This window comes from Amphiura filiformis, chromosome 7, assembly GCF_039555335.1.
Source record: "Amphiura filiformis chromosome 7, Afil_fr2py, whole genome shotgun sequence".
Classification (NCBI taxonomy): Eukaryota; Metazoa; Echinodermata; class Ophiuroidea; order Amphilepidida; family Amphiuridae; genus Amphiura; species Amphiura filiformis.
Genome location: NC_092634.1, coordinates 9676579 through 9701302, shown reverse-complemented (window position 1 = coordinate 9701302; position 24724 = coordinate 9676579). Strand labels below are relative to the sequence as shown.

Here is a 24724-nt window from a genome sequence, read left to right as displayed (position 1 = left end):
GCCATAACAGTTTTAGGTGGTCAACAAAGTTTTTGGTTCACGAAAAGGGGATGGGGGGTTAAAAAATTTGTAACACAAAAAAATATATTGTCACCCCACCAAAGTATTTCTGAACAGTGAACACTCCCTAAACTTAGTTTGATTTTTCAGCAAATGTTATTTTTCAGTGAGTTTTGCTTTTATTCTGTGTTATATTATGGCAAGCGGAAACAATCAAAATATGATGTAGCTAGGAAACAAATATTATAATCGCTCCTGGGTGTCACCACCCATGCATACTTTTTAATGTAGGCCTACCGGTAGGGGCCTATTGCCAATCACAAAGTTTGAAATTGTTATTGTTTATTAGGCTACTCCCTAACAGAATACGTTTATAGGCACGCTGGCGAAGTGACGTACTTACATCGGATTAACTACCATAACAATAGATGAATACACTTTTGACTATATCGCCCGCACTCACGTTCATGCAGTAGGACCTACCGATGCATTGAACCATAGATGTCAAAGAAATGCTAATCACTTGCTTGCACCTGTAGTCTCTTTGAAAAGAACGGTATTGTATTCAATCTATTATATGATTGAAAACAGGTGTACAGACGGCTTGACGTGAGCCTATGATTTTTTTCTGGGGTCTTGTGGTGTACGCTGGTTATCATCGATGTTGAGGTGCCTATAATAGTTATAATAGTTCAATGTAAGAAAATGAGCCAATAGGCGTGATGAATAAAGATCGGATTTTGGGATTATTGAGGCGGTATACAATTAAATGTCAAAATTACGGTGCTATTCTACTTTTCAACAATAATTCATACTGGCAGGCTACACCAATATGTGTATTAGTGCAGATTTATATTTTTCGGGATACTTTTCCACAGGGAGGAAGCACATGGCAAAAACTATTGCCCCGGGTGCCATTTTGGAAGGTCACGTGAAGTGTCAAATGATTTTTTGACTTCAAATACTCACTGTATTTCATATTTTATGCTTGTCGTATATTTCCTTTCTATTATCGATATATAAAAACAGGGAAAATCTGTTCCAACTGACCAGCGGGGAACCAAAGGATGGATCCAACAGGATACAATAGTGTCACACTAGCAATGGATAAAATTAAAAACAGGGAAAATATGACACAACATCCAATGGGGGAGTAACATAAGACATATAAACAAAGTTAAAAACCCGACGTTTCGAAAAGACAAAACTTTTCTTTCTCAAGGGATAAAATAAGAGACCTGCTCTCAGTATAGTGGAGACCAGCTCTGATCAAAAAATGAAGATAAAAAGCTGCATTGACTGGAGCATTGATTATAACAGCAAAAAATAAAAGAAATTTTATCGATAGTTAGTTTCAATTTCGACATTACTATATCAACAAGACATTCCCTTATCAAATTAAAAGACTTTCTTGCAGAAACAAATCACTGTGGCCTGATGGGATCATAGTAGTTGACCCACTTCCGCCCGGTCTAACCTTGCTTGGGGGCGCTTTTTACTATCTTCAACAGGTTCGATTCGCTAAACTTAACGACACCTTTATGTGGTGACCTCAATCACATGGTGTCATGTAGTAATGTTATCAATGCGAGATTAATTGCAATATGCGCTCAAACTAGTATGCTTGGGGTGGCGCTATATGTCCGCATGAGACTTGCGTAGCGCCATGATTGCGAATGTATTTTATTATTGTAATTGACTTTTGAATGTAATGTCCGACCGCGATGTCGTAAAACTATGGAATGGGAAGAAAAGAGGAGAGAGAGGATGGAGAGAGAAATAAAAGGACTCTAACTAGTCTAAGAATTATGGTAAAACTTAGCCTGATGGTGTGATTTCATAGTTTTATTAAGAAGATAAGCCGGCAGTGAGCGTAACATGGTGGCAGCGGAAAAAGTAAATCTACAGGTACGCCATTTCCAAGAAATAGCCTAAGAAAGACTCAAAGAAATCACCAAGAAAACATCAACGAAGTTTTCGAAGAAAGAAACTGGAAAATCGCCAAAGTTTTCGAAGAAAGAAACTTGAAAATCGACAAAGACGGTATCAAAGTCGCTAAAGACTAGTTCAGCTTTGAAGAAGAAACCTTCAGTGAGTTAGCCCTAAGAAGAAAGAAGAGGACGAGAACTGCTGTTGAACAAGAAGAAAGAAGAGGACGAGAACTGCTGTTGAACAAGAAGAAAGAAGAGATCGTATAACTGATTAAGGTTTAATTACTGACGGTAAAACCTTAACTGTTGTATTGGAAGAAAGAAGAGAGCGTCACAGATAGCTTCGCTACAGAAGAAAGAAGAGAAGAAAACAGAGTAGCTTCGTGACTGTATCATCATCAATTCCGTTCAAATACCAGAACTGTGAGATTTGATGCACATTAATACATTTTCATCGTTGGAATATATTGCTGATTTGTGTTCTTCTGGAAAAAGACAGGTGAATCGTGTTTTCATCAGTGGCAGTGTTGTCTACATGATCTACGCATCGGTGTGGCAGAGTGATGTGGAAAATGGATTACGAGAGGCTGTCTTCAGGTTCTAGCCTGCTTGGATTCCTTGCTAAATGACCAGACATTTGGTATGATATTTTGACTGTTGGCCTTTTTACTTGAAGACAATCAAGAGATGTTCATATTTTCACAGATGAAAATGATCAGTAATATATTATAAAATTTAAATGAAGATTGTGCGATAGTGAAGCAAGTATTATAAATATTGCAAATGTACGTGCACAAATGAAAATACGCATACAACGAAATGTGTATGCACATATCGAAATTAAATGTTGTATACATCATGTTTAGTAGAGATGTAGGCCTGAGCTTACATAATGTACGTCAATCTTTGTGGCATTCAAAAATGTTTTGTTGTGTAAAGCATAATTGCGTTTAAAAACAAAGATAAACAGCAATGAAACATTATATTGTTTTAATTTAGTGTTATCATGCACATGGACAAATGTGTGCATTATTTCACATGCAAAAACTTCGAGCCAGAGTACAAAAATATGTGTAAGATTTTTATTGGATTGTTGTAATAAGCGACGAAGCGTTTGGGATTGCAGCAGTAGTGCGCAAGTAAATCGAGTCGATATTTCTTTAAAAATTGAAATGAAGGGATAAAGTAATATAATATGGTCGTCAAAAAAAACTGTTGTGTTTAAAATAAGATTTTATCACAAAATGTGCGTATTGATCAGGATTTCATGATGAATTTAAATTTCTGGACAAGCGTTTGGTATTGCAGCTATAGTGCGCAATTAGTCAGCGACATTTCCATATAAACATGGACATGTATAACTTAATTCATTATGTTTTGGAGAGATGGAAACTTGTGTGAGATTATCATTGGAGAAGAAATTTATCACATAAATTGTATTTGTATTTATGGCAAATCATGGGCAAATGTACGTTTGGAGAATATTTTATATAATGAATTAAAACGTGCATTAAAAACAAATGGCATGAAATTATATTTATGCACACAAAAAGATGTAAATTTAACGCGATTTAAATGTGCATTTTTGAGATGATTGACACAATCATATAGGAGTTCGGGGAGTGTCATGTAGTAATGTTATCAATGCGAGATTAATTGCAATATGCGCTCAAACTAGTACTGCGGCGTATGCGCGCTATGTCCTGAGACTTGCGTGAGCGCCATGATTGCTTGAATGTATTTTATTATTGTAATTGACTTTTGAATGTAATGTCCGACCGCGATGTCGTAAAACTATGGAATGGGAAGAAAAGAGGTGAGAGAGGATGGAGAGAGAAATAAAAGGACTCTAACTAGTCTAAGAATTATGGTAAAACTTCGCCTGATGGTGTGATTTCATAGTTTTATTAAGAAGATAAGCCGGCAGTGAACGTAACACATGGGCTGAGTAAGAGTTGATGTGAATTATTCATAACCGATCGATACCTTGCCTCACTTTGTTGAGAGCAAGCCAACAAAATTTGCCATAGGTTTGCGTGGCTAAACAAAAGCCGTGAATTTAGTGTCACCCCCCTGACAGCTGCCCATGCTAGCTTGCTGCACAGCCCATACACGCAGAGCTGGTGCATTCTGAGCTCGGTCGGAGCCAGCAGGGTTGGCTAGCTGGCTGGGATACGCCTACTGCAAACCAATTATCATACACGTATACACTTACCCAACACACGAAACTGTCACTAATTTTCCATCAAAATTAGGTCTGAATTCCACATCTTTACCCTCTTATATCAGGTTCCACTGATGGAGAAAAATTCATTGACTATTGTGAAAATACAATAATAACCTTTTTGTCGTATTTTACTGAAATTTTAATAAAATACCATTCGCTCTACGCAGAAAAAATACACCGCAGTATAACTCGGCAACGGAAGAAAAAGACAATTTTTTAGCGAGCTAGAGGGTCTTTATTATTATTTATTATTTTACAGAGGGCAGACTTCCTTGCTATCTTTTCGCCAGAAGAATCGCCATTTTGCAGATTATCCAGAAAAAAATCCTGGCTTATTTTCTGTGATTTTCCCTAAAAGGTGCGAGAAAATACACTTTTGAAGAAACAGCGAAGTAGAGAAAAATCGAAGGAATTTATCTGTAAAGGTATAGTTGTATATTAAAACGTTTATTAGGGTGAAATGCGATTGAAAACAAATGACGTCGGAGTGATTTTTTCTAGACGCTGTATATTTATTATGCTTTTCAGTGTGAAGAAAATATATTGGGTGCTGTGCTCGTACTGTTTTTGGGGCGTAGCCTTGCCCCAGCTTGTTCAAAACACTCATGCATTAATGATGCGAGCTTAATAAATTCATCCAACTTGTTGGCAGTACTTCAAGCCTTCTTTTTCATTGTTTCTTGTCGTTTGCATGCTGAGATTTTGATGCAATTCATGATTTTTTTTAAAGATAGCATTCAAATTACAGTGTGATTTGTTTTAAAAGGGCATGGGCCATGGCCCTTTCTAATTCTCTAAGTCACATACCTGTAAATATACAGGTATGCGTTGTAATAATACCTGTAGAGTTGGGTACTGCAAAAGGAAGGCTTTTTAGCCTTATAACGCCCATCCATATTCACAAATAAACTTGATGCAATAGTAGTACTAGTACTAAGTACTGAACTGAATGCAATGCCAATGGAAGGAGGGATAATGTGATGTGAGAGCAGGAATTATCAGTTTATTAGCTACTTGCAGTTCCGCCATTATGCACTATGTGCGGGAGAGCCTCGAACTGGCAGCATACATGAATGGGAATTGAACTAGTCATAACGTTCTGTGTAAGGTTACATAATTCTTCCTTTCATGTATGCTGCCAGTTCGAGGCTCTCCCGCACATAGTGCATAATGGCGGAACCGCAAGTAGCTTAATTAGGTGAAATGCGATTGTAAAAAATGATGTCGGAGTGATTTTTTCTAGACGCTGTATATTTATTATGCTTTTCACTGTGAAGAAAATATATTGGGTGATGTGCTCGTACTGTTTTTGGGGCGTAGTAATTCGGTCCTGTGCTGAAAACATGAACAATAACGTGTAGAAAAGTTATAAGGACATTGAATTGCTGGTTTGCCTCAAGTGATGGCAACAGTCATGACAGTTACAGTGGCGTAGCCAAGCCCAAGTAGGGTGGGAAGGAGGCAGCTGCCCCCCCCCCCCTGTGAAAAGTCTTTCCCCCTCTTATTCCCTGTGCCATTGGGTTACTCAAGAACTCTTCGAATTTGCACACGATAGTTACATTGTCATTGTATGCATTCGATGCTAGATTGTTCGAAATATTTACTAACGGTCAAAGCTTGCTTTGACCGTTAGAATCCGTTCCTACTGAATATCGGTCGGAACCCGGTGTATAAAAATGCATCGGGATATAAACAAAGTGACATGACTGATAAAAATGCTATGTATTGGCTTACTTCACCAGCACATATTAATAAGCGTGTCATTATATAAGTTTTATTGTACTATTACCTGCCTGTTTGCACTTTCGATGCATACGATCCTAACATTATAAAGGAAATATCAGCTAAATATTCGCAAGTTTTTCAGAGCTGGATCCGCCTGCACATGCTATTATTATTGTAGCCGTTTGCGCCGTGCTGATGGTGAAACAGTCTCAACTCTACGAGGGCATTTCACACACATAAATTGTGCTTATTAATGACTGAATAACGTTTTGTGGGGTTGAGAATATTATCGACGTAACAGGCTCACGTGATAAGCAATTAGTTTTTAGTGTTTTTAGTACAAACCTAATTTAACAATACAAAATATTGATATAGTCTTATAAAATAGTCCAAAAACAAATCAGCAGTTAATGAAGAAGTAATTTCCGATATACTGTCAGTAGCAATTAGAAAAATTTATTATTTTTAAGAGTTTTGTTTATTAATACACATGTCTAGGGAAATTGAAATTACAAACTAGAAACAACAGTAAATTTTATTTCGTGAACTGACAGTTGAATCATCGCCGATCGATGGAAAAATGGGAGCAATTTTAGTGATGAAATATCCACGCATAATTGCACTTGAAATCTGAGTATTACTGAGAGTTATGTTGGGAGCGTGTATAGTAACAAATTGGTAGGTCATGTTATGTGGAAAGTGGTATTTGAGGGTATGCTTATTGAAGCAGTAAGTGGCCTATTGTATTAAGTATACGGTGTTATTTACATGTTTATTCCGCACTGCATTCAGATACTGGGGCGCTTAGCTACGAATGCGAGGGCATCCGTGAGCAAATTCGTAGCTAGCGTTTCTCGAGCAAATGCTAGAGTGCTTTGCTATCGTTTTTCGTTCGGACAGCGGTGCAAGTTTTTTCACCAGAGGTTATTGATTCTGTGTAATGTTGAAATTTGGATGAAAAAGAAAGTTATTTTGATGAGTCAACTGAATCGTTTGAGCAAGATTTGCCTATTTTGGACAGTCTCAAATTTAGCTGAAGTGTAATTTTAGCACCTTTTTGATGCAATCGCCTGTCTTGATCGGTGTTTACAAATGTACAAGTTTCTGAACTTCCATTGCTTTACACGGTGTCATGCTTCAGCGAATCCGACTAGATTTTGAATGCAATGTTGTCTAGCCATAGAAGGGATGGTGACCACCCTGATATTTAAGTTTTTTTTTTTTACTTTTTAGTTCATTTTTGACCATTTTCATCAATCAATATTTTCCCCTTAAAATTTGCTGTGCCCCACCAACCTCACCCCTTTTTTTTTTATTACACCCTCTAATAAAAAGTGCTGGCTATGCCACTGGATGCCAAATTCCCAAAACAACTCATTATTTTGTATTTTACAAAATTGAGTTTCCAATGGACACACAAGCATCAACCTATTCCAAAATAAAAATTGAAATAAGATTCTGTCGTGAAGTTGAGCTGCCAGGAGGGCTACTTTTGGACCAATTAAATGACAGGGTTTCTGTTTTTGCCAGTTCTTGCCTGGTTTAAACTGGCAAACATGGCAAAAACTGATGTAGTCAGTCTAATATTAAAAAGTACGGTACCGGTAACACAGAAAGCTCATAAACAATACAACTTTTGATCAACCATTCAACATATTTAGTCTCGTCAAGTCCTAATATAAATGAGAAAGTTTTGAATTTGATATGTATGCCACATTGTATTTAAATTAAGCGTGCTGCTAGGCGTTCAGCTGGATGTTGCGCGTATACGGGCAACATGAAGCTGCACGCTTAAAAATGCTTTAAGCTCACTCTGCAAACATTTTAGCAAATAGCAATCCGTGATATTATACAAATGAGCGGAATCTTTACAAAATGTAAATCACATTAAATGAGGGGCCCTCATACAGTCACTCCTGTGTGAATTCAGCACTCATTTGGATATGTTACTCATTAATATTAAAACTTAATGGCTACCGGTACTGGTAATTATTTTTTCAGATCTGTGCTTCAAGAATACCCTTTCCATACCAATTACAAACATTTGTGAAGAATATCAAAATTAACTGCGTGCAGCAAGACGTGAACCTGTGTTCGGTGACTGTAAGTTGAATTTATTCTATAAAATAAAAACTCCAATACAGAAATGAAGTGAGCATGACAGTTTATTGAATTGCAGTTGTAGGCTGTTAGTCTTGTGAAAACTAGAGCTGTGTTTTACTATAGACGAATCCAAGTAGCCAAGTCATGGTCAGGATTTGGTCGGACATCTTTGGGTAGCCGCTGGCACCAACCTGGTGTTTTGAGCGTCCAATTGTGCAAATCAAAGCCGCCTAACACCTAGAGAAGATGCAAGGACGAGGAGGGTTAATAGAATAATATATATAATAGAGATAATTCCGCAGGTAGTCCCGTCGCATCTATTCATACATATAGTCCTTTTGTTCGCAAGTACATCAATGCATAGATACCGCGTGTAGTTAATCCGATTATTATGTCACTTCAACAGCGAATAGACCATGCTGTGTGTTTTGTCGAAGGGACCTGTATTGTGTTATTCTTTTGTCTGCCTGTGTTTTCGAGGAAGGTGTACAACGGGTGATGGAATGCAGTTTAAAATTTCCGCCAAGGCCGAATCATTTCACATTTTGAGTGCATTGTAGCCGACGGCTACCCAACTAAAGGCTGCTAGTCAGGTGTAGGAATGCGTGTATTTGGATTCGTCTATACTCTATAGTAGATTTCTTAACTGCTCAGAGTAACCGATGGTGCAAATGAGCATGTAGAAGAGATAATCACCATCGCAGAGAGTGATTGAATGCTTTGTTGTCATGATTGTTGATAAGCCAATCAGCATATGTAATTGTCTATAATTTCTGCATTCACACTCATAATACACTCTTATCGAGACCAGGGAGGCACAAAATTGGAAACATCACAGTGTCATACTTCTTAACAATTATGAAATTTACTCTACAAGTACCAAATTGAATGCAACTGTGAGATGAGTGCTGTATAGAATGGACTATTCCAGTTGAAATCCATACACCCCCCTATGGGAGACATGACGTTGACCTTAATCTTCCACACAGGGTGTACAAAATGTATAGATTTCAATGGAATCACCCATTCAGGTAACCCCACTTGAAATTCACACTCCCTGTTTGGCAGATTTATCCACTGATTTCAACTTGACTACCCCAATTCAAATTGTTTTTACTTTGCAGATAGAAATGTAGAAGAATGTCCATTGTACAAACCAGTCCAGATGACTTCTAAGCAGATGGTATTGACTGACTAGTAGTACATATACATGCCCTGCATAAGTGCAGTTATTCTAAGGTAAGTAATATGGATATATTATTGTATTGACTGTGAAAGATACTTCTAAACCGCGAGTATATTCCCACCTTCGAGTAAAATCCCACTCCCAAGTTTTCGAACAATTCATGATTGTTTGTGTTTTTAATATGAAAAGTGATATTTGTATTGACTATTCATGTCATACTCTATTAATGATTTCAAAATGCATTGAATTTGTATGCATTTTGATATCATTAATAGAGTAGGACATGAATACAAATGATCACTTTTCATATTAAAAACACAAAACAATCATGCAAATATTTTTTTAGTAAGTCAACCATGAATGATCCTAGCATATAGCTGTAGGTCCAGTGACACTACAAAACCGAAAAAATAAATAACTTAAATAAATTAGAGTATAGTTCCCCCCAATTTTGAAAAATGTTCACCTAAAAATGGGGTGGGACTATACTCGAGTCAGTACGGTACTTTTATTTTATTGTTTACATTGTACAAATCAGAAATAAAACTTTCATTGGTGTTGTTTTTACCTTGGTACTGTGTAGGAGGGCATTTTCAAATATGATTGCTGATACTTCTTTCTCAAAAGTAAATTGCAATTCTACCTTCGTGGCTATAGACAGGCGCGTAGCAAGCGGGGGGACAGGGTGGACAAAGTCCATGGGCCCCGAGGGTTCAGGGGCCCCGAGCACAAAAGCGAAAATTGAATAAGGGATGATAGTGATAATGGAGAGCAGGGCCGGATTTTTATACCATTGTGCCCGATGGGCCCAGGTCCAGGGCAATTTTGGGGCCCCAAAATTGCCCTATGCATCTTTCTTTTAACCCAGAACAGCATGTTTTTTGGTCAAAATAGGGCAAAATTGTAAAATTAATGTTGATCTGGGGCCAAAGTAGTCTGAAATTGAATTGAACAAAATATGTTAGTCCCCCTTTAGTTAAACCAACACTTGGCCACATGCCTTCCTCGGCACGTGAGTTCGGGGCCTCCAAATTTTGGCCTGGCCCACAGCCCATAAGGTAGGCTAAATCCCGCCCTAGTTAAAAGGGCCCGTGCTGTTCCTTGTCCATGGGCCCCTGATGCTCTTGCTACGGCCCTGGCTATAGATTATTTCTGGTCTGAAAATGTATTGCAAATTGTAAATATTCATGAATGAAATTATTAGTGAATGTGCTTCATTCATTGTCCAGGGTTGTAGCTGTAATGGTCAGAATCGATCAACAGTGGTTAGCACCGGTCAACAATCACCAGCACTAGGGCTGACCAAATTAAAAAAGTGGACAAAGAGTAGTTTGATACAAGTCAACTGAAATTTAAACCATCATGGTCACTACAGTTCAACTATTGTACATTCCAGCTACAATGACACCTCAATACTGGTCAAATTCCATTTACTATCAGAGGAGGTTCGAGTGTGTGAATGTCATGGAGCAAATAAAGCTGCAATCTATACCAGCCGCGGATCCAGAGAACAAAAAATACGGGGGGCGCAAAATACATGAGATAGAGGGCGACGAACCATGGCCGCGAAGCGGTCATCGCGTCGCGTTTGCGCGACGCAGGGGGGTGTCTGAGGAGGGGATGTGCCCCCCTCAGAAGTGAGAAACTTTTGCAAAATGAAGACCTGATTGAAGCCATTTGGTGGACCATTTTGACACTATTATTGTGCAAAATTAGAGTTTGAAAGAGCGGAAAATTGGTAAAATGGCCACGACGGCTCATTTCCCATTCGTGAACAAATTTACAATATTATTGTATAAATTCAATTGCTTACTTGATGCAGGGGGGTGTCTGAGGCTCAGAAGTGAGCAACTTTTGCAAAATGAAGACCTAATTGAAGCCATTTAGTGGACCATTTTGACACTATTATTGTGTAAAATTTGAGTTTGAAAGAGCGGAAAATTTGTGAAATGACCATGACGGCTCATTTCCCATTCGTGAACAAGTTTACAATATTATTGTATAAATTCAATTGCTTACCCGAAGCAGGGGGGGGTCTGAGGGGGATGTGCCCCCCTAAGAAGTGAGCAACTTTTGCAGAATGAAGACCTAATTGAAGGCATTTGGAGGACCATTTTGACACAATTATTGTGTAAAATTTGAGTTTGGAAGAGCAGAAAATGTGTGAAATGACCATGACAGCTCATTTAAAATTCGTGGACAAGTATTGTATAAATTCAATTGCTTTAAACATAAAGTTCCGGGTCCAAGTATAAAGAAACAGGCAACTTATTTATACATACATGAGGGGTGTCTGTGGGGGATGTTCCCCCTTTTGCAAAATGAAGCCATTTGGTGGACGATTTTGACACTATAATTGTGTAAAATTTAGTTAGTTAAAGTTCGGAAATGTGTGAAAATGAAGGCCCAATCGAAGCCATTCGTGGACCATTATTCACTGTAGGCCTAATCATTAAGTCATTACTTCAAACAACATAGGCCTAAAGTGTACGGGTGTCCAAAATAAAAGCGAAAACGGGCAGTTGTTTACGCATATCCGCATATATACGTAGGGGCGTCTGAGGGGGGAAATTTTGCAAAATGATGGCCCACTTGAAGCTATTTGGTGCACCATTTTTACACTATTTATATCATTGCTTTAAACAAAAAAAAGGGCCCGAACACAATTTGCAAAATTTTAAATGTTACACTGGTCCACTGACCATGCTGAGACACATTGTAAGACTTGAGACACACAATTAGGCCTACTAAAAGCTACTAAACCATACATGGATTGATGTCAGCATTGACTCCGGCAATGCCTAAAATAATCACAGGCGAGGCCTATAACCTCACGCCTATTAGGCCTTCGATCGACCCGACTGTGCAGTTTTTAGGCACGGGTCTACTCAATTTCGCGCAATGTAACCTTTCTCTTCTCTTTTTCTTGCTTTTCTCTTCTCTTTTTCTCCTTTTCTCTTTCTCTCCTTTCCCCTTTCCCCGTTTTGACGGGGGGCGCGCGCCCCATCTTTCCTACTTTTGCTATTTTTACGGGGGGGCGCGCCACCCCCCTGGATCCGCACCTGTATACAGCCTTGAGTTGCTAGGAATTGAACAGACCACCTGTCTTATCAAAACACTCTCAATCAGGGACTGCCTTTTGAGGAGAGCAAAAGCAGTCACTCTCTAGCACTCTGCTCCTATCTGATATAGGAGAGTGATCTTTAGCTTTCTGTACTTGACCAGTCTCTCCTTATGCTCTAAATACCTCTCCTTGAAGGCTTTAGAAGAGCTATTTAATGCTCTTCTGCAAATTCCAAAAGTCCCTGCTCTAATAAGTGACAGAGGTATCATCAAAGCTGGAATAGGTACAACACTCTTGAGAATCCTATTGTAAATTTGAGCAAAAATTGTGCTGTCTGATAAGTGCCCAAAAGTTTTTGCTTTGCGTTGAAGACATAATATCACTTGTACTTTTTTTCTCTTTTGAATTACTGTTTTCAGATAAGTGGTATCATTACAGAGACAAAAAGAAAATCTGATCTATGCAACAACAAGAGAGATGTAGCAGCCAACTTTATTCCAGCAAGAAATTTGGCATTATATCAACTTTTATAATTCATAAGGTTTGTTATGAGAGTTGATTTTTTTAAATCAGAAATACATTTGTTTTTATAATGGTGTCATAAGAAGTAGGGAACCAGTAAAATGGATCATATTGTAGCTACTACTAATGTACTAGGTAATCACAATATCCAGACTTCTGGTGGTTCCACCATTGCACCTGTTTCATCAGGAGGTACATATGAAAATCATAAAAGTATACAGCAGTGTGATGTTGCACCACAGCAAGCTCCTGTTATGTTGGAAGCGTTGTTACAGCAACAACTTGCTGTTGATAACAGCCACAATATACAGCAGCAACAGCAACACCTTGTGTCTGGTCAAGTGGAAAATGTTCAAGTTTGGAAATCACAACAGGAGGCCAGAACCATTATGCAAAATATTCAGCCTCTTGATGGGATGTCTGGTCAAGATGTACATGAAGGAAATGGTGGGGTACAGATGGCACCGCAGGAGGCAAAGAGTGTTCAACACTCCGCAGAAGGTACTAACCAATTGCCAGATGGTACAAGGTTACAAGTGGTTGAGAACATTCAAGACAGCAATCAAGAACAACCTGCCACAACATGTGCTGCCTCTGAACAATCTGCCACAACGTTTGCTGCTTCTGAGCAACCGGCTACAACATGTTCTGCTTTGGAACAGTCACTTTCATCAGTTTCATACAACCAGTGTGACATGTCGAAAACAACAAGTGACGTCATATCAGCAAGCCATCCTGATAAACCTGAAATGACGTGTAGTAATCAACATGAAACAAGAGGTATTAATATAGCTTCTACACCAGTCAATAGTTCTGTGAGTACTGATGAAATATCCATGCCTACGGTAAGCAATGTTCAAGATACAAACAATTGGTGTAGTTTCAAATGCAAGTTCTGCTCGCAAGCATTTGAAGATCGCAAATCATGGAAGTATCATACCATGGATGAGCATGGGATTCTTCCATATGCGTGCAGGTACTGTGATGAGAGATATGACAATAAATCAGATTTGAAAGATCATCAACATTTCCATAAATCCAGACACAAAGGAATAGTACCATCACAACAAAGTGAAATGTCATCACCACATGAGGTTGTCACAAATGCTGAAGATGATGCATCAAAAGGTGATCCATGTGATGTTGCTAGCGAGAAAAGTGTACAAAATCATGATAAACCATGCAAAACTTCAGATGAAGTTTCCCACCACATGAAAGAAGACACAACCACTACATCATCAATTGATGGTGGGAAAACTGTGATTATGAGAAAGAAGAAAACGGGGTGCAAAACCAAAGCAAATATCCTCCGACAGCAGAACAAGAAAACTGTTGTTGTTGTGTCTGTGTTAGATGTTTTGAAAAGCGATGCAGAGAAGATGATGCAGCAGCAGCAACAACAAAAAGGAGGTGCAAGTGGTGCATTGTTAAGTATTGTTGACCAAATTCGTACTTCTACAGGACAAAGTGAAGTGGACAAGGAACAGGGTGAAGCTCTTGACATATTGAAAGGCAACTACCGGCTACGAGGTGCCAAAAAGAGCTTACCTGCTATCGAAGATGATGATGATGTTGATGGTGAAACTGATGGAGAACAGGAACCGGGAGATGATAGCGATGAACTGTATGATGAATCCAAATTTGCTTCTCAGACTTCAACACCAAGACACAAACATAAGAAGCAAAAAAATAAAAAACATTCAAAGGGTAGCAAAATTCACAAGTGTAAAATTTGTCCTAGAGTGCTGTCTTCCAATAAAGTAAAAGTCTATCATGAAAGAGGCCACCCATATCCCATCGAATGCAAGTTTTGTCACTGGACATTCCAAAATAAATTTGATTGCGATGACCATGAAATAGGTCATGTGACTGGATCATGGACATGTCGACTGTGCTCGGAAGTGTTTGAAGATTCTCACTCATTCGACAGACACAGGAAAGTCCACCATCAGCAGGAAAAGGACAGTCAACATTTTTCATGCCAATATTGCTCAAAAGTGATGAAGTCAAAAAAGTCGCTTGAAGTTCACCTAAGAGTTCATACAGGAGAGAAACCTTACAAATGTAGTTTTTGTGATAAAAGTTATCGACATTACGAAAGCTGGAACTATCATGAGAGCAAACATAAGGGTACTTTGAAGCAGCATGTTTGTCAGTTCTGTGGGAAAGCGTTTGGTGGGAAATACGGACTTCAAGTTCACGAGCGCATTCACACCGGAGAAAAACCTTTCAAATGTGATCATTGTAATCTGGCATTTTCATCAAATGAGAAACTTAAAGTGCATAAAGATAGAGTACGTGGTCTGGCGTTTGTGTGCCAGTTCTGTGGCAAGGAGTTTTTCACAAGAGCAAACTTGAATCAACACGAAATGATCCATAAAGGAGTCAAACCGCACAAGTGCAAATCGTGTGAAGCGAGTTTCACTAGTGTCACGTCATTGAAGTATCACGTAAGAACTGCGCACACTGGAGAACGCTACCCGTGTCAGATTTGTAATAAGCAGTGTAAGAGCAAAGGTCAGCTGACATCACATTTAAGAAGCCACACAGATGAAAGGCCTTTCAAGTGCAAGTATTGCAACAAAAGTTTTCGTAATAGCAATACTTTGAAGACACATGAGCAAGGCATTCATATGGGATACAGGTATACTTGTGAAATTTGTAAAAAAGACTTCAGTCAGAGGACTGCATTAAGAACACATGATAAACTTGTCCATCAGGGTATTAAATGGAAGGATATGGTGCTGCAGAGAAAGCTAAATCGTGAGAAACGACTCGCACAAGATGGGACAAAGCAAGAGGGAGCCACAGCGCTTGATGTGAAATTTGAACTTACATCTCCACAAATCCCAACCACAGAACATAACATGCTTGAACCACAATCAGGTCATGAAGCGGTAATGCATGACGCAGGGAAGCACATTAATAAGCAGCCGGTCAAACTCTACCAACCGCGAATGATGTACCCCGTCCATTTGGAGCAACAACCAGATCACAGTCACCAAACGGATCCTGGAATGGACACTCATATGTCCTCAAGACCATCATCTCATCCCAATTTAACTATCCCAACTTCACTGCCACCAATACCAGTAAGTGTTAGCGTTTCAACCGATCCAAATTGTGTGGATGTTGCCTACCAACTTGCAACTCTTGCAAGCAATGCCCGGCACCTGCTACACATGCGTCAAGGACATCCAGATGAAGGCGCACTGCAGGTGCATGTGCCAGGTGTTGCCCCTAGTGATTCAGGGGTTGTAGATGTTGTTTTCCCTTCAGATAGTGCAGGGATAATGTATCAAACATTATGAACTGCAAACTGCACATGTATCGTTCCATTTGTTTTAAAAGGATTATACAATAATGGTACTATTTAAGATTCTGATTGAGTTTGAAACTTCCAGTTTTGTAAACGTCTATGTAGTACATGTAGATGGAAGTCTTGATTCAGTATGTTAAATAAGGGGAAAACATGTAAGATTGGTTAATATCAGAGAAGATACCTTACCCTTCCCAGAATAATTTACAACATGATGCATCACCTCGATGCATCATGTGTCGATAGGGGTCGATAGTCAAGAAAAAACATTTTTTGCAAGATGTGGATGAGCTCTGTGAGTATGTTCAATCATTGAGGTATTTTTGGCACTAAAAATATTGTCCCATTTTGCACTAGATAGCAAATCAGTACAAAAAATTGAAATTGAAGAAATGCATTGTGGGAAGTGTAAGATATTTTCTCTTGGTTATAACAAGCTGATTTCAAGACAAATTGGTTGTGATGAAATAACAAAGACGGAGCAGTCTAGCAGCTTAATTGATTCTTCTTACAACTTTGTTTATTTATTATGTTGTCTTCAGTTCTTTATTTATTAGAAACGTGTATGCTTCTTCTGAGTCTGAAGTTGCAATGGTCTGCCGTCATAAAAACCTTTGTATTCTAAATTTCCAAATTTGTCACAAAAATGTTTACAACTCATTATACATTGTAAATGGCAGAGTACCCTATAATAATGTCACATCAGGGGTAGAATTTGTTTCACCTTGTACGAATCCACTTGGATTTTGGCATTTTACAAGTGGAAAGAGTGCAAGATTATTATGCTGTTGCCAGATTCCAAGTGGATTCTTACAAGGTGAAACGAAATTCCACCCCTGATGAGACACTATTATGGTGTGAGTAGGCATTTGCTGAGTGTGTAGGCTCAATTAATTAGATTAGATTCATGCCAATCAGTTCAAGAGAATCTATGCGAGAATGAAATCTCAAATTCTCCCTAATTTATGAGTTTGCGAAGTTTTACACATTTTTTTTATTATTATGTTTGCTGCATATGCAAGTTTCTAGTAAGCTAACATTACAATAAGCAAAGCGTACTTGTAACATAAGTTTATTATACATGGTTGGAAAGCTTTGTGATATATGAAGTTAATTTTAATAACTTGAATCTGTGCCTGCAATGATATTGACCAACACAAATTAGTTGGTAGTTTATTAATAACAAGCATCGAAGCAGCAACCAGGGGTAGCGCTAGAACTAAACACTCCAGTGTCCGCAGGGACCCCCGAACTTGCAGAAAATTAAAAAGAAGGGGGGTCCGGAGTAGAGTTTGGCGAGTCCAAGTTGCACAAATAGTATGTCTACAATAGTGCTAGATTGAAAAACTGGGGGTCTGCAGGGACCCCTGAACTTACATAAAATTTAAAAACAAGGGGTCCGAACTCTATTTTGGTGGGTCAGGGACCCCAAAAAGCAACCTAGTGCTACCCTTGGCAGCAACGACTCTTGATTGAATACAGCTTTAATAACCAAAGACAGGTTATTTATTATTTGTGATTATTATAATTTTATGCAGAGATTTAATTCATTCTGAAGTTTTTCAGAAATTATTAGTACAATGATTTTATTCATGACACAGATATGTAAATTGTTCTTACCACATTGAAATAGAAAATGCCAAATGTGTTCCAGCTGTCAAAATTTATTCTTGGTGCTTGTACATAAATACTTAAGTATAAATAGATTTATTATTGTTACAACTCCTTAAGAGCAGGGTTGTCACTAGGGTGAGATATTAGTTGTGGTTATGATTTTGGAAATTGTCAGCATATTTAAGGGCTCTACACTCAGAATGCAGGGTTCGCAGGTTTTTGCTGCAGGTGGAAAAAATGCAGTTTTAAAGGTGTAGCTCACAATTTTGCTCATTTCAACACCAAATTTGATCAGTGCATTGCCTAATTAAATGACTGAGTGAGCCTTGTATAACAATAGCCAGCGTGTGACTAGTGTTCTGAGTGTAGACCAAATATTGAAATATTCGGTATGTTCAGCCAAATTTTTAGTGCCGGTCAGGAAGGCTTCAATAACGGTTAAGACTGGTCACTAGCACTGAGTGCTGGCTGTGGCCTACCAGCATAGTGACATCCCTGCTTGAGAAATGATACCAATATAAACTGGTGTAACAATAAATAATTGTATCATGTAAATTCTATTGTAGTTTGATAAATCAAATAGGTCAACAGCTAGTTCTTTTGTATAATTCTTGAGATCAACTATTCGCTGCCGTAGTGCACATTAGTAACAATTGGTTACTGGTTCAAGCCTGGGTTCATACACCTGTTCCGAATTTTGATATGCCATCAGCCATAGGCTTTGTGTTGTGATCATTTCGATCAGTGGTTCGTAACACAGAAAGTGTGAGCCAGTTGACCTAGCAACTGGCATGTTCTAACATGCACTATGCCAGCGAATATCAAGATCACAGTGTGGTCACTCAAGTTTCATACTGTACACATGCGTGACCAGAAAGACACGATAAAGGGGTCCTTTAGATGTCTGATATGTTTAAAAATGTTACATTTTGCATGCATAGAAATAGAGAAGGTGTTTTGAGGGAATCCTTGTCAACAGGATGCGGAAAACCAACAAATCGCATGATAAATGTGCATCTGTGCCAGCCTTTGAACACAATCAGTGCAGAATGCAATGAAGCATTTCAAAGTGCGCCTCCAGTCTGCCAGTGTTATGCAGAAGTGGTGATTTGTTCCGGATGCAGCAAGAACGCTTCCAATTATTGCCCTATACAGTGATACCTGAATAAAAGTAGTGGCAAGTCATTCTCCTCTATTTCTGTGTTTGCATCACATAACATTCAGTGTTTAGACCATCGATCAATTTCTTCCCATCTGAATTTAAAAACATGCAGGGTCGGAATTTTGGCGTGAATCAGATAATCGATTCTCGCAAAGATTCTCCTAACAGATTTGGCGTGAATCAAAGTTGATTCACGCAAACGCTTGTAGTTTACACTAAGGCTGTGACCTATCGGGTAATGACGTATTCGGGTACCCGAGGTTAATTTCGGGCGGGTAACCGGGTACCCGTATCAAACGGTTGAAAAAATTTTTTTTTTTTTTTAAGTTATTTATTTTTTCGGCTTTGTAGTGTCCCTGGACCTAGAGCTAAACGCTAGGAATCATTCATGGTTGACTTATTCAAAAAAAAAAAAAAAAAAAAAAAAATGTAGGCCTATGTGTTTTGAATAAATTTGTACTCATGTCATACTCTATTAATGATTTCAAAATGGATACAAATTCACTGCCTTAGTTTACACAGAAGTTGATTTGCGAGAATCAAATTTATTCTGCAAGAATCAAGATTGATTCTCGCACTGTGAAACAAAATTCTGACCCTGAACATTTTTTTGAAGCATTTGTTGGAAGAATTTTGTGAACTCCTTAATTAGTGAATATATTTCATTTTAAATGAATGTAAGGTTTGATAGTTTTGGGCACCTGAGCTTATTTTGACTGAGTTGGGTAGAGGAGAGGGGATCACATTCCTCATTGCATTTTTTAATTTTGCAAGCTCTGAGAGAGATGCTGCAATGCTTTTTTTTTGCCAAAATGCTTTTTTATTGTTGATAAAATTATCAAGTTGATCTTTTTATCACTTACTATATGTTTCACTTTCAGTTGTATTGGTTAATGTACAAGAGGCCTATAGTCAAAATGTATATGTAGTTAAATTACACGTATGCTTTAAGAAATAATATCAGTAAAACCTCACAAGCAATACAGTTGCTACTATGTTTTGTACATTTGCTATACTCATGATAATAATACTTGTTACACCATGGACTATGTAGTCATTGCTGTTGCTTCTTTTGTTGTTCATTCTTAAAACTTGTTTTTGTAATTAAGAGATAGGATTGTTGTTGATCATCAACAGTTAGTGTTTTGTTAGCCATATCCAGGGACAGGCGATTTGCGCGGAACTTTTTTTTGCGCGCAATTGCCTATTTTTTTTTCCTATGGGCAGGGATACATGATTTGCTCTGAAAAAGAGTTCGCGCGCAATTCGCGCAATTTGCTATTTTTCCGCGCAAATCGCTTGTCCCTGGCCATATCCAATCAGTTATATTACTCACGAATCTGAGCTTTTGCCATATTGGCTGATGGTTTGATCACAGATGATCTGGTCTACTGCTTGTCCCATGAAACTTGGTTGCTGACGACGCATCCTTGTTACCTGGATGTGGTTAAAGAGGATGCGACGGGGTAACAAGAATTACAGATGAATTGGTCCATCGAATAATCTGGAGGATGTGTTGTCAGCAACAAAGTTTAGCAGGAGAATTGGTGGACCAGATCATCTGTGATCAAGCCATCAGTGGTAAAATGGTAAAAGCTCAGATTTGTGAGTAATAATTTATTGGATTTGGCTAACAAAAAATACCTTTTAATTGTTTCAATAAACTTGCAACTTGAAATGCAGTACAATTGATATCACCGTATTTGTTCCACTTACATGTAGTACTTGCTGATAGTTGTTTGTAACAGTCTTGAATACTTCATCAGTTTATTATCATCAGTGTACACTTCATTGTAAGTCTTGACAGAGTCTACATGTAGTTCAATTGGATGTGGCACCAACATGGCAGCTAGTTTCAGTCAAAATTTTGAATCAAATTGAAAGAAAATTATGTGTTGATTAAAAAGTTGAAAGGAAATGCTCAAACAAAACCTGATGATCAAAAATGCTTAAACAAGCTGGTTGTTTTGTGACACATCCCTAAATATCATTAATACTAGGGGTGAATTTTCCCTGACATTTTATTTTCAAGCTCTCTTTTTTTTGAAGTCATAATACTGAAATTTTTCTCTGTTGGTTCCCATTTCAGATGCCATTGTTGGGTCACGTATGAACTTGTTTGACTCTAGCTCAGAGAGGACTGTTAACGCTTCAACTATCAGTGAGTACTAACACAAAGACACAGGAGGGACTCCATGAATAGACACACTATATGAAAGTTTTCTTCATGAACAACCTCAGATACTAACACAGCACATTCATCATGTCCACTGTACCAGAAGAACACCTAATGAGTGAGTCTGATCACCATCTGGATAAAAATGACATTTTTGCAGATCAGCAACAGCCCACAAACCCAGGTAGTCAGCAACAGCCCCCAAACTCAGATTATCAGCAACAACTCCCTAACCGAGATTATCAGCAACAGCACCCAAACCCAGATTATCAGCAACAGCCCACAAACTCAGATTATCAGCAACAGCCCACAAACTCAGATTATCAGCACCCAAACCCAGATTATCAGCAACAGCCCACAAACTCAGATTATCAGCAACATCCCCCAAACCAAGATTATCAGCAACATCCCCCAAACCAAGATTATCAGCAACAGGCCACAAACCCAGATTATCAGCAACAGCCCGCAAACCGAGGTAATCAGCATGGAATAGCACATCCCAACCAAGAACAATTTGATATGTCACCCAGTGAATTGCATCATGGGACAGTGCAGAATGAAGCACCTGTTCTTGCATCATCAGTTAATGTTGATGGAGTTGTTGTGAATAACAATCCCACAATGCATGCAGTAGATGATGATGGGCCAAAAGTTGAAATAGAAAATGCAAATTTGAACGAATATCCCCAAAACGCTGATGAAAATCTGAATCAAAAACAGATTCAGCCTGATATGTATGCATTAGATTTGTCTGACAATAACACACGTGTTATAAATAAAACTGAGATAGTTGAAGAGAGTGCAATCAGCTCTGGGCCAGCCAATCAATCGGACCAAATGAGAGAGAGCAAAGTTGATTCGGATAGTGTGTGTGAGAATCAACCACAAAATGATGATAAAGTTAACACAGTTGACATATTGCCAAGAGAAACAAATTTTGCTGCCGTCAGCTTCTATCAGTTCAAATGCAAATTCTGCAATGCAAGTTTTGATCGCCGAAAAACATTTAAGAAACATCTGACAAACGAACATGGCGTTCTTCCTTACATATGCAATTTATGCGGTATGGGATATGATCATAAATCAGATTTGAAGGATCACATAAAGGCTCACACAGAAGAAAATGCTGTTGATGATGAACAGTCTGTTGATCAAAAAACAGAATCATCGCAAATTGATTCAGACGACGGCAGAAATTCCACGGAAGCTGAAAGTTATAAAGTAACGCAAATCAACCCTGATCAACACAAGTTGCAATTAACAAAATCTTTACGTCTTCTCGCGCAAGTATCACATATGAGAGACACCAGAGAAGCAAGGAATGTGAGATCGGCTGCATCAGAAGAATCTCCGTCGCAGATAGTCCTAGAAACAGAGTCAAATGCAAATGAAAGACAGACTGTGCCTAATAAAAGAAAACGAGGAAGGCCAAGGAGGTTACCTGATGCCCAACTAGCAGCTAACAGGAGAAAGGGAAGACAACCGAGGAAAATCAACAAAACTGTCAAAAAGGAACCTGCCAAGAAAGATCTCATCAGAAAGCCTAGAAAAAGCAAAAAACATGAAGAAGGTGATATAGATGAATATGCCGCAAATGTAAATACACTTGCAAAGATTTTGACGAAAGAAGTCACAAAGGGTAACTACAAGTTACGACCACAGAGCATAGATATGGACTACCGCGCTCAGCTGCAAAGTAAAACTGAACTCTTGCCTTTTGAATGTAGGTACTGCCATATTGATTTCAAAACGAAAGCAAAAAAACTACGACACGAAAAGATTCATAAAGAATTCAAATGCAGTACTTGTAGTATCAGATGCGCAACATTCAAGGATATGAAAAGACATGAGGACAAGCACTTTCCCGACGAAATGAAATGTCACTTTTGTCAGGAACTTTTTAAGATTAAGAAAGATCTTTGGATACATGAAGAGACACACGACCAGACTGTCGTATGTCGATGGTGTGCGGCAACGTTTGATAAAAGACAAGATTTAGATGGTCATGAACGTTTGCATTTCATCTCCAAAACATCAAACACGATTTTTGAATGTCATTATTGCCAGAAAATCTGTAAAAGCAGGAAAGCATGGAAGAGCCATCTTGTTTCCTATAGCAGCATCAAAGCATATGAATGTGACATTTGTGGCAAAAAGTACAAGCAGCAAGGTTCGTATAATCTTCACATGCAGAGACACAACGACACATTTTACAAGTTCACCTGTCAATTTTGCGGCAAAAAGTACGGTCAGAAAGCGCTGATGATTATCCATGAACGCACACACACCAATGAAAGGCCATATAAATGTACACATTGCGATTTAGCGTATCCTTCAAAAAATCAACTAGATCATCACATGCAGAGAGTATTGGGTGTTAAGCATATGTGCAGTTTCTGAAAGCAACTGAATTCACGAAGCTCGCTCGAGATTCACGAAAGGATTCATACCGGGACACGTCCAATCAAATGTGAATTCTGTGAAATGGATTTTATCGAAGCGTCTTCGTATAAGTATCATCTTCGAGTTCTTCACACGGGCGAGAGATTTGAATGCAAATTTTGTGGTAAGCAGTGCAAAGCTAGGGGTGTGTTAAATGCTCATATGAGAGTCCACACTGGAGAAAGACCCTTTAAGTGCCAGTTTTGCAGCAAGGCCTTCAGAAGCGGAAACGTTCTCAGAACTCACGTGCAAGGCATCCATCTCGGTGTCCGCCATAAGTGCGATTTATGCGGCAGAGAATTTGCGCAGACTTCCGCCCTCAATACACATAAAAAGTTAGTTCACCAAGGATTAAAATGGAAGGATATACAAATACAGAGGAAAATTAATCGGCAAAATCGTGAGCGGCATGACAGGGAGTTAATAGAGAATGCGGTTGGTAAAGTTAAAAGTAAGGAAGAATCTGTCCCACAACTACATGGGAATGCAAAGTATCCTGAACAGCTTGTAAGTAAAACTCAAGTTGAAACTCTTCCTATATCAGCAGAAGCTGCTTTAACAGAGATAGAAAGAAGCATGGCATCAGAAAGAAGCATGACGTCATCTATGATGCAACAAGCACCGCCTATTATGGTACCCTCACAGATATCACACATGGTAGCGCATACACAAGCGCCAGTGATGGTTGCGCATACACCGGCCATGCTACCCCCTGCTGCTAGGCCTATTGTGGAGCATGATGACAGGCAAAGTGTTGATGTAATCTTTCCTCCTAATATTTCCGGTACACCTATGTATCATGTACTGTAAATTTTATACTCAAATTATATACTTTATCATAATATAGCATAGACATCTCAAGCATGCTAAATGCACTGTCAGTGATCCTACAAAAGGGTTTGGATATTTTCAAATGTGTAGGAATTTGCTTAGAAGTGAAGGAAAAGTATAAAAATTCTCCTTTTGTATTGACAAGGGTGAAAACAGCAGTGGCAAAAAAATGTGAAGTGTCGTAAAATGCCATGTAATGCATTTCGCTCTTAATTCATGGCGCATTATCTAGTTTAAAATAACATTTCTGCTCCTTTTTCTGAACAAAGAAAAAAAAAAAAAAATCAGTTATGTGGCAATCAATTGCAATTTCATAGCAAATCACACTGGTTTCTGTAGCAGACAACCATTGGGCTATTCCATTTGAAATCCATACACCCTATATGGAAAACATAGCCTTAATCTTCCACCCAGGGCAGTAT

The 24724-nt window shown here is 38.6% G+C and overlaps 2 protein-coding genes and 1 long non-coding RNA gene across 3 annotated transcripts; all 3 read left to right on the top strand.

Moving 5' to 3' along the window:
• Window positions 1-4197: 4197 nt before the first annotated feature.
• Window positions 4198-9193, top strand: LOC140156255 (uncharacterized). Its single transcript, XR_011859499.1, has 3 exons — window positions 4198-4583; window positions 7885-7986; window positions 9111-9193. It is a non-coding gene; the product is annotated as an uncharacterized lncRNA (long non-coding RNA).
• A 3476-nt stretch (window positions 9194-12669) lies between these two features.
• LOC140156721 (uncharacterized) lies at window positions 12670-24312 on the top strand. Its single transcript, XM_072179659.1, has 2 exons — window positions 12670-12777; window positions 20943-24312. The coding sequence occupies exon 2, from the start codon at window positions 21117-21119 to the stop codon at window positions 23427-23429; it is 2313 nt and encodes a 770-aa protein (XP_072035760.1). The 5' UTR covers window positions 12670-12777; window positions 20943-21116; the 3' UTR covers window positions 23430-24312.
• Window positions 13591-16597, top strand: LOC140156720 (uncharacterized). Its single transcript, XM_072179658.1, has one exon. The coding sequence runs from the start codon at window positions 13595-13597 to the stop codon at window positions 16067-16069; it is 2475 nt and encodes an 824-aa protein (XP_072035759.1). The 5' UTR covers window positions 13591-13594; the 3' UTR covers window positions 16070-16597.
• Window positions 24313-24724: the final 412 nt, after the last annotated feature.

Bases quoted from the DNA above. Each gene is read 5' to 3' on its own strand.
- LOC140156721 (XM_072179659.1), top strand. From the start codon at position 21,117: ATGTCCACTGTACCAGAAGAACACCTAATGAGTGAGTCTGATCACCAT.
- LOC140156720 (XM_072179658.1), top strand. From the start codon at position 13,595: ATGCCTACGGTAAGCAATGTTCAAGATACAAACAATTGGTGTAGTTTC.